At 42.3% G+C, this 13,261-nt stretch overlaps 1 protein-coding gene across 1 annotated transcript in view; it reads right to left on the reverse strand.

Moving 5' to 3' along the window:
• ZCCHC24 (zinc finger CCHC-type containing 24) overlaps positions 1-12,090 on the reverse strand; it is a 114,239-nt gene extending 102,149 nt beyond the window's left edge. Inside the window, exon 1 of the mRNA XM_054163586.1 lies at positions 11,502-12,090. Coding sequence (XP_054019561.1) covers positions 11,502-11,741 — 240 coding nt within the window. The 5' untranslated portion in view covers positions 11,742-12,090. The remainder of the gene's footprint in view (positions 1-11,501) is intronic.
• Positions 12,091-13,261: the final 1,171 nt, after the last annotated feature.

Raw genomic sequence — 13,261 nt, forward strand, 5'->3', positions numbered from 1 at the left:
GGGGCTGATGTGCCAAGAGCAGATAAGGAAACACTGAAATAGAATTTCTCTCTTCAGCTTCATTTTTAGCAATAGTATAATGTTTAAAACAAAGACAGAGTACAGTTAGGAACCTGCAACAAAATAGTTGAACAAATATATGTCAGGTGAAAATTTTTGAAAGTATGGCTACTGCTTCAGCTGTGTAGGTTATTTTTTTAAAGGGGAGTATGACAATATCTCAATTAGGATAACATTTCATTCTGCCCAAAAGCAATAGATTCATATAGTCTAGAACAACTGATAATGAAAAGCAATGGTAACCTGTTTATGTGGGAATGGCATTATTGGGACTTTATTAGAGTTAAGAAGCAAAGCTTTTAGGCATGAGACTAGAAATATATAGGAGTATCAGGAAAATTACATTCCTGGCATAAATTCCATTTGTGGCTGCTGGACATGTAAAGCAGTGATAAAGGGGCATTAGATCCACCAGTTACCTGAAGCTAGAATAAGCTGTGTTGATTTAGTGTTTGACAGGGTGTATCTGGCCAGTGCATTTGTTTGGTAATCTTAGGGTTGATTGTTGTGGGGTTTTTTCCAGTTGTTATTGTTAACTTAAAAGCTACACTTTAAAAAAAAAACACCACACACTGCCTTTCCCCACAAACAAAAAAAAAATCCCAAACCAGACAGCTACAGTGCTACCCCTACACAATATTTCACCAGTTAAAATAGATGAGAGAAAGAAGTATTCCAACTGGTCAAATGAGCATGTTGCCCTCATTGAAGTTATCTGCTGTTTAAGTGCAGTAGCTGGATAGGAGAAGCCACATAATGATCCCAAACTGCTGGACTCTGTGCATAGTATTCCTTTATCACATATGTCCTTCTTTGTTTCTGCTAGTTTTAAGCAATTCAACATTGAAATTGGCAGAGATGACTACTCCACCTTAGCAGGATAATTTCTTTTTGACCTGCTGTGTGGACCTGGCACTTAGGAACATGGTTTAGTGTTGACCCTTCAGTACTGGGTCAAAGGCTGGACTGGATATCATCAAGGTCTCTTCAACCAGATATATTCTGTGTGACCATTATTGTGACTATTCCACTTGAAATCCAGTGAGCTAACATCACAAAAATCAAAACCAACCAACCACATCCTCCCCCAACAGTCTGGTACTGAAAGATTATTCCTTATTTACAGCTGTTTAAAAATACCTCTAAAAGGCTTGTGGAAGAACCTGCTTAAGCTATAAGTTAGTATGATTTGTGCTATTGGTTCCCTCCATATTCATTTAATTGCACCTTTGGATGTGAGGTCTTGTAGCATTTCAGTATTCCTATAACGTAGTCCAGTCATCAATTCTTCCACTACATGAAATAGTCTGTAATTGAAAAGCAATGAGCAAAGAATTTTTGATGACTTATTTTTGCTTTAGTATATTGCCAACCTAATAAAGCAAACAACAATAAAGCAGTCTTCCAGAATTAAGTTTAAGTCAGCAGGCACTATGGTTGTTTGAAGTTTGTTGGAAAAGGGAGTTGGTTTGGCCTATCATTAGTGTGGAAAAAGTAAGGTTTTCATATACTGTAAACTACAAACATTCTCCAAAATGGTTACCAGACTTGCCATGCTAATTGTTATGTCCAAAGGTGCTTAAGTTACTAACTTAGGTTTTTATGAAGAACTGAGTATGTCCCCATGCTGTGTCATGGATAAAAAAGCACGACAAACAAGTTATTTCCTTCACTCAGTTGCTATTTTCATGTTGGAGGAAATGGAAATCTGAAGTGACTCAAACAGTAACTCAGCGGCCTGCACATCCTAATATCCAAAACCTAAACCAAGGATCTATGTCTGTTTTCTCTGCTAGTGCTCCAAGGCTTGCTTGCAATGTGTGAAAGCACAACAGCTGCACCTAAAACAATTGTGTGGAGAAGAGCACTTCAAGTCTGTGACTTTTCTATGCTTTAGCTCTTTGTAAGTGGTCAAAACAGCTCCCTAGTTTTGTCCCCAAAGAAAATAACCATTTCAATGTTTATAGCCAAACCCAAAGGCTTCTGAAAATAGAGGGATTAACTGAAAATACTATCATACATTTAGTTGTATTTATTTGAGCCAGAAGGACTAGGTAAATTTAATTATGAAGGCTGAACTGGAAAACCTCAAAACTGCTCCTGTATGGCTTACGTCTGCTTTAGCTCCACTGATAAATAATAGATTCTTTTAAAGAAAACAGTTTAAGAGTTTGCTTAGTAACGTTTTATCATTGGACATCTATAAGCATAGCTCATCATTCAGTGAAGAAATTATTTGCCTGGAGGAAGAAGACAACTCAGGCTTCTGCTTGCTTCTTAAGTCAATGGTCAAGTTAGCTGTCAAAAAATATCTGGTCTTTGGTCTGGCTTCAGTAAAATGTGTATTACTCTAATATATAGATTATATGCCTGGCTAGATAGATTAGTCAAGTATATCTTAATTCATCCTTCTTCTGTAGGGAGTTTTAGATAAATACATGCTTATATTAAAACTACAAACGCTAATGCCCACTTCTAAATATTTTCAGATAGATGCCACTAGGGCATTCTTTTGCAGAAACAGTATCTTAAGCAGGCAAATATAAATGCAGCATGACTTGCCAGTAGTTGTGAAGTGAGTCAATGGTAGGATGATGACTCTTTAATCCAGTGGATAGATCTGCCTAATCTAGGTATTCCAGATCTGACAGCTTGGCTGGTTGTGATGTCTCCTGTTGTACCTGCAAGAACAATGAGTGGGTGCAACACACTCCTTGGTGTATGACTGTTGTAACTTCAATTTACTGCAAGGTTGAAGAGGAAGGCATGCCACCATCTCATCTTGCTTTAAATCTGCTGATTTAACATTTTGATCTAAAGCTTTCAATGAGTTTCACAGATGCTTAGATCTTAGAAAAAAATGCTGCTCCCTGTCTACTATACAGTGGTATGGAAGCAACAAAACACGGAGAGTGAAGTCACTGAACCTCAGGTAGGCTTCTCAGCAGTAGAGAAATAAGCTCTCATTATTTCAGCCTCAGCAGAAGGTTTGCTGTGTCTGTTAGTGAAAACTATGTGAACGGACCTCACAAAAAGCCTTTAATAGCAGATGTGGAAAGGTAGAAAAGGACAGGATAGAGATTTCCTCCGATCAGAGGTACACAGTCTTAGAGGAACTTTCTAAAACTTGCACCAAGCTCTGCAGGGAACCTTTTCATTGGCTGAATGCCAAACAACTGTCCACTTACGTTAAAGAGACACCCTAGCAAATGAGCACCACATTAGGGACAAGGGAGACCATTCACATTGCAGATTACTTTAACACATCCCTGCAGGAACTTTCATTTCTCAGCCTGCCCCTCATTGCCTGCAGCTGAGCTTTCTCCAGGCTGCAGACCGCCAACTTCCCTGACCCTTCTGAGAGAGGACCATGGGGAGGGCCTCTGCCAGATACCTCAATCCCCTCCATCGGATACTTTGACCTCACTGCCTCCTTACATTATCAGAAAACAAGCCTAGTTCGTTGAGACAACGTTCTTGGAGAAAGACGGATTTATGAAGGTTATATAGCAAAAAGTGAGGGGAGAAACGGATGGACATGTTTTGACCCCTACACTTTCTGTTAACATCTCTGTTTCCTGCAGGAAATCTTGTCTCAATCTGACCTGCAGTTTGAAAAACAAGAGTCAGGTTTCCTCTCATTTGGTGGGTCTCTTGACACTCCAAACATAAGAAAAATAACACCCGGAAATAGATATGTGTCTGTTCAAGACACACTTAGGAAGGCATTTACCTCCTGTGCAACTCTTGCATGATGAAAGGTTTTGCTAAGAAATGTCCATTTTGGGTTACATAGAGCTTAAAGTCTGAGACAGTTTTGCTTATATCATTTGCATCCAGTAATGTCTTCTTGGCACAGAAACCTCTGTGATGGCTGCCAAAGCTTCAAAAAGGCAAAGCTAAGGTCGCTGTCAGAGGTAGAAACAATACATCATCTGCCCAGAACGGGCCCCTCACAAGGCACTTAGGGCCTCAATTCCTGCTCTTTTGGGAAGACAAAAACTTGTATTAAACTGAATATAGTGATGAAAATAAATTATTTCCATCTACTGAGTGACAGTCTGGAATTTCATTTTGTGGCTCTAGATGGTTTTATCAACATTTGAAGCCACTTTCTTAATCAGTTGTGATACAGCACAGCCTGAAGTGTCATCTGAGCAAGTAAACCTAAATCTTCACAATCTGCTTCAGATAAACTATAAAATAACAATTGAGTACTCTAGTTTTCAAGTAGGTGTGAGGATTTTTTTTTCCAGATTGGGTGTACTAGAAAAACAAACTTATTAATTCTACTAATTTCAGCTGGAACAAGATGGTTATAAGAATACCTATGTATTTCAAGGACCACTGATACTCAAACCCTCTGAAGATTTCTAACTGCCATTTTCAGAATGCAATGACTGTACAATAGCTCCTTTGCTTTCTGTTCAACCACAGATATCCACAGCCTTAATGATTATGCACAAATACTTGTCTAGCAGTCTGCCTCAGTGTGAAGAAACACAGGCTCCAACTTCCCTGCTACAATCACAACCAAGTTTAGAAAACTGGAGTCCCTAAGTTGGCAAAGAGAAGCCTATGGGAGCAAGATGACCCCTTTAAAGAGTCTACTTGGTTGGCAGTTAGCTGGATGAGATATAGATTTCCAGATTCCAGCAATCCTTCTAGAGTATTGCACTTGTATTCATTCAAAAGAGACACCAAATCCTCCCATGTGCAGAGGGTAGATGCAGACAGTCATTTAATACAACAGGAACATATTTCTACTTTGGATATGACAGCAAGTGTCCCATGAGGGAAGTTCCTTATCTTCACACTAAAATCTGTAGAAACACAAAATATATTTCCTAAGATGCAGTTTTGGAAGACCACACAACAGGTCTATCAGCAGCAGCTGAAAGAACTAAGAACAAGAACCTATAAGAGGCTCCTTAAAATTCATCTTAGTCAAAGCACTGGACTTTGTGAGTATTTGCTTACACCAAAACATGTGACAGAAAGTAATGGGCTGGGTTTGTGGGACGTTTAAAACCACCAAACAGCTGCACTGGCCTGGCTAGAAAATGAGGGACACAAAGCCCAGGGCTTGTAACCTGCATTTATTCTGCATTCCTCAAGTGAATCTGTCTATCATTTTAAGTTCTGCTTCTGGCAAATTTAATGTTGTGGGGGAAATTTCAACCCACCACAAGCAGATTGCAGATTGCTTGTAATCTTTCTGAGAATAAAAAGCAATCTGCAGGGGAAAAAAAAGTGATCTAAGTTATGACACTTACATGAAATACTGTCTGAATTATGCCAACATCACTGTAAGATTTGAATGGCTTTGTAAAACTTAATTGGTTATTTGATCTGTTATACCTTCTCTGGCACTCAGACAGAATCTAAGGAAAATTGCCACGAAGCAAGATGTATTTTTCCCATTTAATGTAACCATTTTATTGTGGCTTTCTAGAAGAGAAAGAAGGGCAGTTCAGGAGAATGGCAAAATGGGCATCATTTATCAGTATTGTATGGTTTAGCTTTGTAATATCTGTGCCTGAACCTTTCTGCAGCTGCACTGTGTTATTGTTTTTCATGCTTCTTAAAGAAGCAAAGTTCCAAGTGATTTAAAAGGTTTGTTTTGGTTTGGGGTTTTTTTTTAACCTGCCCAAAAGAAATCAATAGTAAAGCATAAAGCTCACATCCCTCTTCTGGATGACATTATTTAGGTTCAGTAATGAATATTTTAGCTCTCACCAATTTTGAAGTCTCTGATGTGATACCAAGTAGCTGCACTATTGTCCACTATGGTTGGTAATATTTTTGTTGCCAGTCAGTGAACTGCTGAGCCAAAGCAGTATTTGCTTCAGGTGTGGGGAGGGTTTGGAATCATAGAATCAGTAAGGTTGGAAAAGACCTCAGAGATCATCAAGTCCAACCTGTCACCCAACACCTCATGACTAACTAGGCCATAGCTTCAAGTGCCACATCCAATCCCCTCTTTAACACCTCCAGGGACAGTGACTCCACCACCTCCCTGGGCAGGACATTCCAATAGCAACATGAGATGCTCTGGCTGTTAGACTAACTTGAGCACATCTTCAGTACTTCTTATTTCTGGGAGCTTTCTGCTATTCTTACTCAGGTAAGGAAGCCTGAGTGAAACAAACAACAGTTTTTAGCATACTTCCTTAAGACAAGCAAATTTGGCTCATGTGTTCCCTTCGGCAATCAAATTGCTATTGGGTTGCTCAGCCTCAGTATGAAGAACAAGAAGAGTTATCTACCGTATGTGCTTAATTTAAAAAGGAACAAAAATGAATCCTGGAGAATAGAGAAATCTAAAGCCATGGGTAGAGGATACCATGAAGAGTGTAATCTGAATGATAACTTGAGTTTCCCACTTCTTATACAAAATACAGATCTTATTCAGACTCTACTTCCTATAGTATATTCATGCATGTTGTTCTTCCCTGGCAAAGACAGTGCTTTCCAAAGACAGAAGTAGCAGAGCAGGAGGCCATGGCTGCATAAATAAGAACAGAGTAAAAAAAAAAAAACCAAAAAAACAAACAACAACAACAAAAAAAAAAACAAACCACCAACCAAACGCCACCACCAAATAACAAAACAACCTTAAAAAAACTTTCAAAATACTTAAAAACCTACTTTTTTGCATTTTAAATCACACATCCAAGTAGAATTGTTAACAGAGTAGTCATTAGTTCAAATACCTGTAATAGGATCTGGTACTTTAAATTCAGAATAGAGAGTGGGCTGTGAAAGCTGCATTTTGTGTCCTGAGACACTATCATCAAAAGGGCTCTAGAGTCAGCTTTGTGGGAGGACTTGAGGAGGCTGATGCCACCAAAATCCCCAAATGTGTATTGTCTTCTGACTAACAGAGTCAGGTCCTTGGAATCTCTTACAAGGACCAATGCAAGAGTTGACATTTAACTCCTTGAAAAGCAGTTTGAAAAGCTTTGGCTGCTTCTTTAAGTAGCCACAAAATATGTGTAAAAAGTGATGACTTTTTAGTGATGACTGAGGTAGAGTACAAGTTCCTCCAACACAGGAATTGTTGAGCTATAGCCTTTTCAGTAACATTTGTAGGATAAGGGCACTGAAGTGTTAATACAGAAAGAACAGTGAGGAAAAAAAATTATGAGGAAATTATTCAAATAATCACTATTATTAAAAGATACCTTCATGTACTGCAGACAGTCTGTACTCTGTACACTGCACTATTCCATCAGTAATTATGCTTAAATAAGAGATAATACTGTGATTGTTTAGTCTGCAAGTGCAAAGCAAGTAACTAGTGACTGCAGTGCTGAGCACATTAAGCACTCTGTGTATCAGAAATATGCTCCGTATTAGAATAATATTCCACCAAAGGAAGAGAATTGGAAATGTTTTAGAGCACATAGCAATTCCTACCAAACTGCATCTCTGTTGTATTTGCCCCCAGACCTCACAACTATTGGTTGTGAACAACCTCTGACAAGGTGTTTTGCCCTCTTTTAAACCTTTTAATTATGTCTGTTCTGAGAGATACTACAATTTAGTGAGCCAATAGCCTGATCTATTATGACAATCCATGCATGCATTCTTCTGATACTATGAGAATGGTGGCTTTTAAAAATCTTATAATCATCCTCCAAATTAATTCATCTAGGCTAAATAGCCAGTCGTTCTTCATGAAGTACCAAGCTACTGTGTATTCATCCAATTCTGTGAAAGATGGAAAACAAGTTTGTCTGATGTAGTTTTCTGTATAAATGCCAACTTCCTTCCACACATTTTTGTTCTTGACAGTGTTTCATGGGATTCTGTTGTTGTTATTAATATATGAATGTTACTATCATACTAACTTTGCTTCTTTGGGAAGCTGCCCAATAAACAGTATTATCCCAAAGCTACAGGTCTGCTTCCATTTCACAGGTAACTGGATGTTATTTTCCACAGAACACTGTCTAATTTTTTTTTTCAATTCCATAAATTTTCTGAGTGAGTGATCTGTACCTTACTGTAGCAAACTCTCATTCCCAGTTAGCTCCCCTCTTGCCTATAAGGACTGGATTTGGAAGTCCCTAAGTTAGAAACATGAACTCCTTTTTGAAAAAAAAAGGGATTATTTTCTAATCTAGTATACAGAGTTATATGTGCTTAGAACTATTTTAGATCCAGAAAGTGGCTGCCACAGAGGTTTCTAGAAGGAATTGCCATCTTGAAAAAACATAAGAGTATTGAACATGGGCAAAAAAATTAATGAGGACACAGGCTCCTTCTCATGTGTAAATATTGGCTTGTGTCAGAATTAGCACTCTAGGTTCAAAGAAATGTGTTTGGTAATAATATGGTAATTTCCAGTTACTGGTTGATGTCTCTCCTTGACTGAAGTCAGTATTGAGGTGGTAGCATGCCTACTGCAAGCACAGGAAAATACCATGACTCTCTTACACCCTTATTCTAGGTTTCTCATTTACACCATTCAGTGACACAAAGCCACTGTTACCTGGCTGTGTCTCAATCACATTAAATCCCATGTAACCAGCCCCACAACAAAACCTCAAATACTTGGCTCGGATGGATGGTGTTATAATGAGGGTGGAGCTCAGTTCAATAGCGAGTTTAATGCATCTTAATGCTCTAACATGCTTTCATTTCGTATCTAGGACAATAAACACTGCAATAAAGGTTTTCCTTAAAGCAGGTCTGTTTTGCAAAATGAGTCCTGCATATGGAACAAAACACTCATTGTTGGTTTACTGTTTAAACCTTTATTATTACTTTTTTTTTCCCCTGGTACAATGGGCTTTTATGCACCAAACAGCTGTGTTCATCATGTTTATTTAGAAGGCATCCATTGTAGTGGAAAAAGTCTGGAGGACAAAAATCTTGAAGTGCAGGACTACTCTGTGGGTGATGGCACTTCTATTTATTTTTTTTTTCTGTCCAGTTCCTTTGGTTAGCGTGCAAGTCACATACACAGGCACTGCCATGCGGCCTTGTGAAAAGTTGCTATTATATGGGGTTTGCAAGTGCTGTCTCTTATTCCAAGCACTCCTCCAGAAATTTTCAATTGCAAGGCAATATACAGGACATGTGACTATTTTATACCCTATGATCCTATCGTTTCTCAATCTGCTGCTATTCTGGCCCCTCATTAGGTCATTTTCCAAATGTTGTGTACAGCTATGTGTCAATCATTGTCACAGCTCAGCTCCAAGCTAAGCCAACGCAGGACAAAACTGGGAGTTAAAAAAAAAAAAGCCAACCAAAGCATGCACTGTGTAGAAAACAGTCAACAGTTTAACTGTCGAAAGCTATGTGTCGTTCCACAGATAGCATAAACTCACTTGAAGCAAAAGCAGCATACAGTACTAATGCTCCCCAAAATAATTTTACACAGTTAAAATATGTAGTGTATACCCAATGGCACTGGCAAATAAACAGATGTTAGAATCTCAAGAATTAAGAGCATGACATTGTGGGAGACTCTTGGGTGACTGCTGCCAAAAAAGCAGTCGTTTCCAGCTTCTGGAAAGAATGGAGCATGAAACGTATCGACAGAACTTTTTTCCCTTTTCTTGCACAGCAGTATCTCTAACACCATCTAAAACCTTGAATGAAAGCTGCTGCACAAGCAGGCAGCATTAACCTGGGGAATTAAAGGGGTTCCCTACTTTCTTCAGGGTATATCTAACAGGGCAAATGCAGTTGTGCCCCTTTCACTCTTTTCAGGTTACCATGTATTAACATGTCATTCTGGGAAAGACCATAGAAGTGTCTATCAGCTATGCAGTCAGTGCTACTGTTGTCACAGGCTGGAAAATGAACTGGAACAAATGAACATGCTTTATCTTTTGAAAATATTAAAATATGTATAGACTGAAATAGCTCCTTATTTCCTGAATTCTCTAGGCTTTCTATAGAGCTGGTGTTCTCAGTTGTTGTCATTCATCTGCCTCAGTAAACTGTAATGAGGTTAAAACCAGCAGAATGAAGTTGCATCAATACAGATCATGGATGATAGGAATCCATGCAGAAATGCAGCTAAGGTTGTTACCTGGGCACCACAAAGCTTGTAGGACAAGCAGAAAAGCGTAAAATTCAGTTTGTAACCAACAGATAGATAGCTGGGAGTTCAAATTACACTGCTTGCTAGTCTTTTTGCAGAATTACTGTACTTATTAAGTCTGCATGTTTTTAAACTAGGTATGTTATATTGTGCTTGATGAATCTGGATACATTGGACTGAATGGATTTTTAACTACATAGCTGCAAAAATAGTGCCTGGGTGTTTTTTTGAGATTAGTTGTACTTTTGAAATTAAGGAAGAAAGAACTTGTAACTAAGGAAAAGAAAATTTAACAGCTTTTAACAGTGCAGTTGGGGAGTTTGTTTTTCATTAACAACCTCATACCTGGGCTGACAGAACAAGTAAGTGCATTTTGACTGAGACTACTTTTAAAACCAATGTTTTAATGCACATGGCACTAAGAGGACTCTGTGATTGTGGGTAGTGACAGAGCAAGCTGGATGCATAGTCAGTCCATCTAACTCTCATCAAACGGAGCCACCGTGGAATGCCTCCAAGAGTCCCATGGCAGGGAGTAAAACTGTAACTGGATCGTTTCTGGAGACGCTGTGAGCTGTAGTGTGAGAGGTGCCACCTTGCAGTATCTCCACACATGTGAAATCCCTCCAATGCAGAAGTGCTTGACCTCAACAACTTCCTGTGACGGGGAGTTCCACAGTGAATTGTCTTTGCATACCCCAGTTTTTTTGTTTCCTTCCCTTGGCTTTCATTTAGTCTTGCTCTTGTGTTATGAAACGTATGCAAAACTTTTTCGGTTTTTGTCACAGACCTGTTTATACCTCTTCCTTTCGGATAATGCTGGCCTCTGATCTCCCCTAAGCTATAAATATTCTTTATAGTAATACTTTTTAAAAATTTTGATTTTAAAAAAACAGTGGGGTTTTTGCATGTTGTTACGGATGTGGCACTTTTTTTGTGCCGTCCCCGTCCCTCTGGCACAGTCCGGGCTGCACAAGGGAAATCAGTGTAACCATTTACCAGACTGTCAACACGGGCGCCCCTGGCCGCTCGCAGGCGGCGGGAGGAGGCGACGGCGGCTTCGCCAATGCCACGGCGGCGCCTCGCCCCGGCCCGGCCGCCGACCCGTTAGCGGGACGGCCGGCGCAAGGAGGGAGGCAGCGCACTGAGCGGTGTAGAAGTCTGGAGGCGGGAAGGGATTGGGGTGGTGAAGGAGCCTGCGCGCCCAGCCGAGCCTCCCATCCGCCGCCGCTGCCCGTCCAGCCTGGAGACTCTGTACTTGCTCAGGGGAGCGGGGGTAAGGCTGGCAAAGGCATCATGGCGGTAGTGGACCGGGGGGCTGTCCAGGGGCAGCAGGCAGGGGGGCGGCGCGCCGGGGGCGGCGGCGCGAACTCACCTCGCTGCGCTGGAGCTGGAAGAAACTGTTGAGATAGCTGGAGCTGAGCGAAGAGCCCAGCTCCGGGGTGCTCTTGGTGTAGCCGAGATCAGGGTGCTGGGACGAGGAGGGCTCAGGTCTGAAGGCATCGAAGGCGCTGGCCTGGTGCGTGTCTTGCAGCGAAAGATAGACCCAGTTGAGGAGCTGGGCGGGCTGGTAGACGGACGCGGCGCTGGTGTCGATGGCTGACAACAAGCTCATCTTTCCCCCTGGGCTCTGCTGGCGGCGGCGGCTGTCCCCGCGGTGTCGCTCCCTCTCCCTGCGCTCCGGCCGTTGCCGCTTTCCCGTCCCTGCCCAGAGTTCTTCTCCCTCGCCGCCCGGAGGAGAGGACGGGCCGGGCCGGGGAGTCGCTGCCGGGCCCCGCGCCGCTCTCTCTCCCCCTAAGGCCGCCGGCGCCCGCCCAGCCCCAGCGTTCTGCGCAGCACGGGCATCGCTGCTGCCGCCCGCGGGCTCCACAGGAAACTTTCTGCGCTCTCCCTCCCCGCCCGGCCGGTGCCTGCCCCGCTATCTGTCTTTATTCCCACTCCCGCAGGCAGCGGCGGGGAGGGGCTGCCAGCGCTTCGGCCGCGGCGCCGCGCCCCCATAGGCCTCCCGCCCGTCGGGGGGTGCGGCGGGCGGCCGCGCCGCTGGATCGGCCCGGCGCCGCTCCGCCCCCGCCCGGCCCGGCTGCCTGCTTGCTAGCCTCTGTGTGTGCGTACCCGCGGAGGTCCTGGGACCGCGGGCGACTTGCCGACCTGGTTCGCGCCGGCCCGCTCGCTCCCTGGCCTTTCTTTTTCTCCTTCCTGAGGATTTTTACGCCAAACACACACAAAGCTCTTCCGAGAGCTCTTTGCCGGGCCGTTTCGGCGTTGTCTTCAACTCTGCGAGTTTCTCTCGGGATCTCACAGCCTCCCCTCTTTTTTCTCTCTTATTTATGTTTCTTAGCTGTGCTGGGAACTCATCGTAATCTGGGGTTCCTTCTCATTAAATCTTTGTCAGAGCTTCAGGTTTAAAAAGGCTTACTCGGTTACCGAGGTTGTGCCAAGCCTTTCAGAGTTAGGGTTTCCCAAATAAGGCAGGGAAGCGGTGCGATGTTCCCTTTGAAATCCATCTAGGTATCCCTGGCGCAGGCCCTTGGGGAGCCTGGTTCGGTGGGATATACTGGAGTTAAAGCTGAGTAGGCCTTTTAAGGAGTCGGTAGCACAAAAGAGGATGATGAATGGTTCTCCTTTTAGGAAGGAGCCTGAGTGGGTAAGCTGGTAATTACAGTTCTTAAACTCTTCCCCACTGCCTTCCCTGAGATGAGCATAGTGGAGCAGGGAAGCTATTTCTTGCCTCGGTATGAACACTGTAGCAATCTAACTAGGAGTTTTCTTTGTAAAACCGAGGAATTCCCAGGAGGTAACTTTAAAACTCAAGCAGAGCTCCCTGTGCGCTTCTTGAGTGACAGGAGGCTAAAAAGGAATGTGTCATCTTAGTATGGTCTTGTGGGTAGGGGGGAAATGAAAAAAGTCTTCCTTAGATAAGAGAAAAAACCTTTGAAACATCAAAGTTGGCATCTAGGTTTACTGTAAGTAGTCATACATCTCTGTCAAGACTGAAGAATAATCTCTGTTCTAAAAAGGCAGAGTTACAAGCAATAGAAAATGCAGGTTAGCATACACACAGTAGAAAACTACTAAATTGACAGCTGCAAACACCAAAAATGGATGCATTTTACTTGTGAGAGCAAGTAGCACGGC

The sequence above is a fragment of the Dryobates pubescens genome, chromosome 8 (assembly GCF_014839835.1).
Source record: "Dryobates pubescens isolate bDryPub1 chromosome 8, bDryPub1.pri, whole genome shotgun sequence".
NCBI lineage: Eukaryota > Metazoa > Chordata > Aves > Piciformes > Picidae > Dryobates > Dryobates pubescens.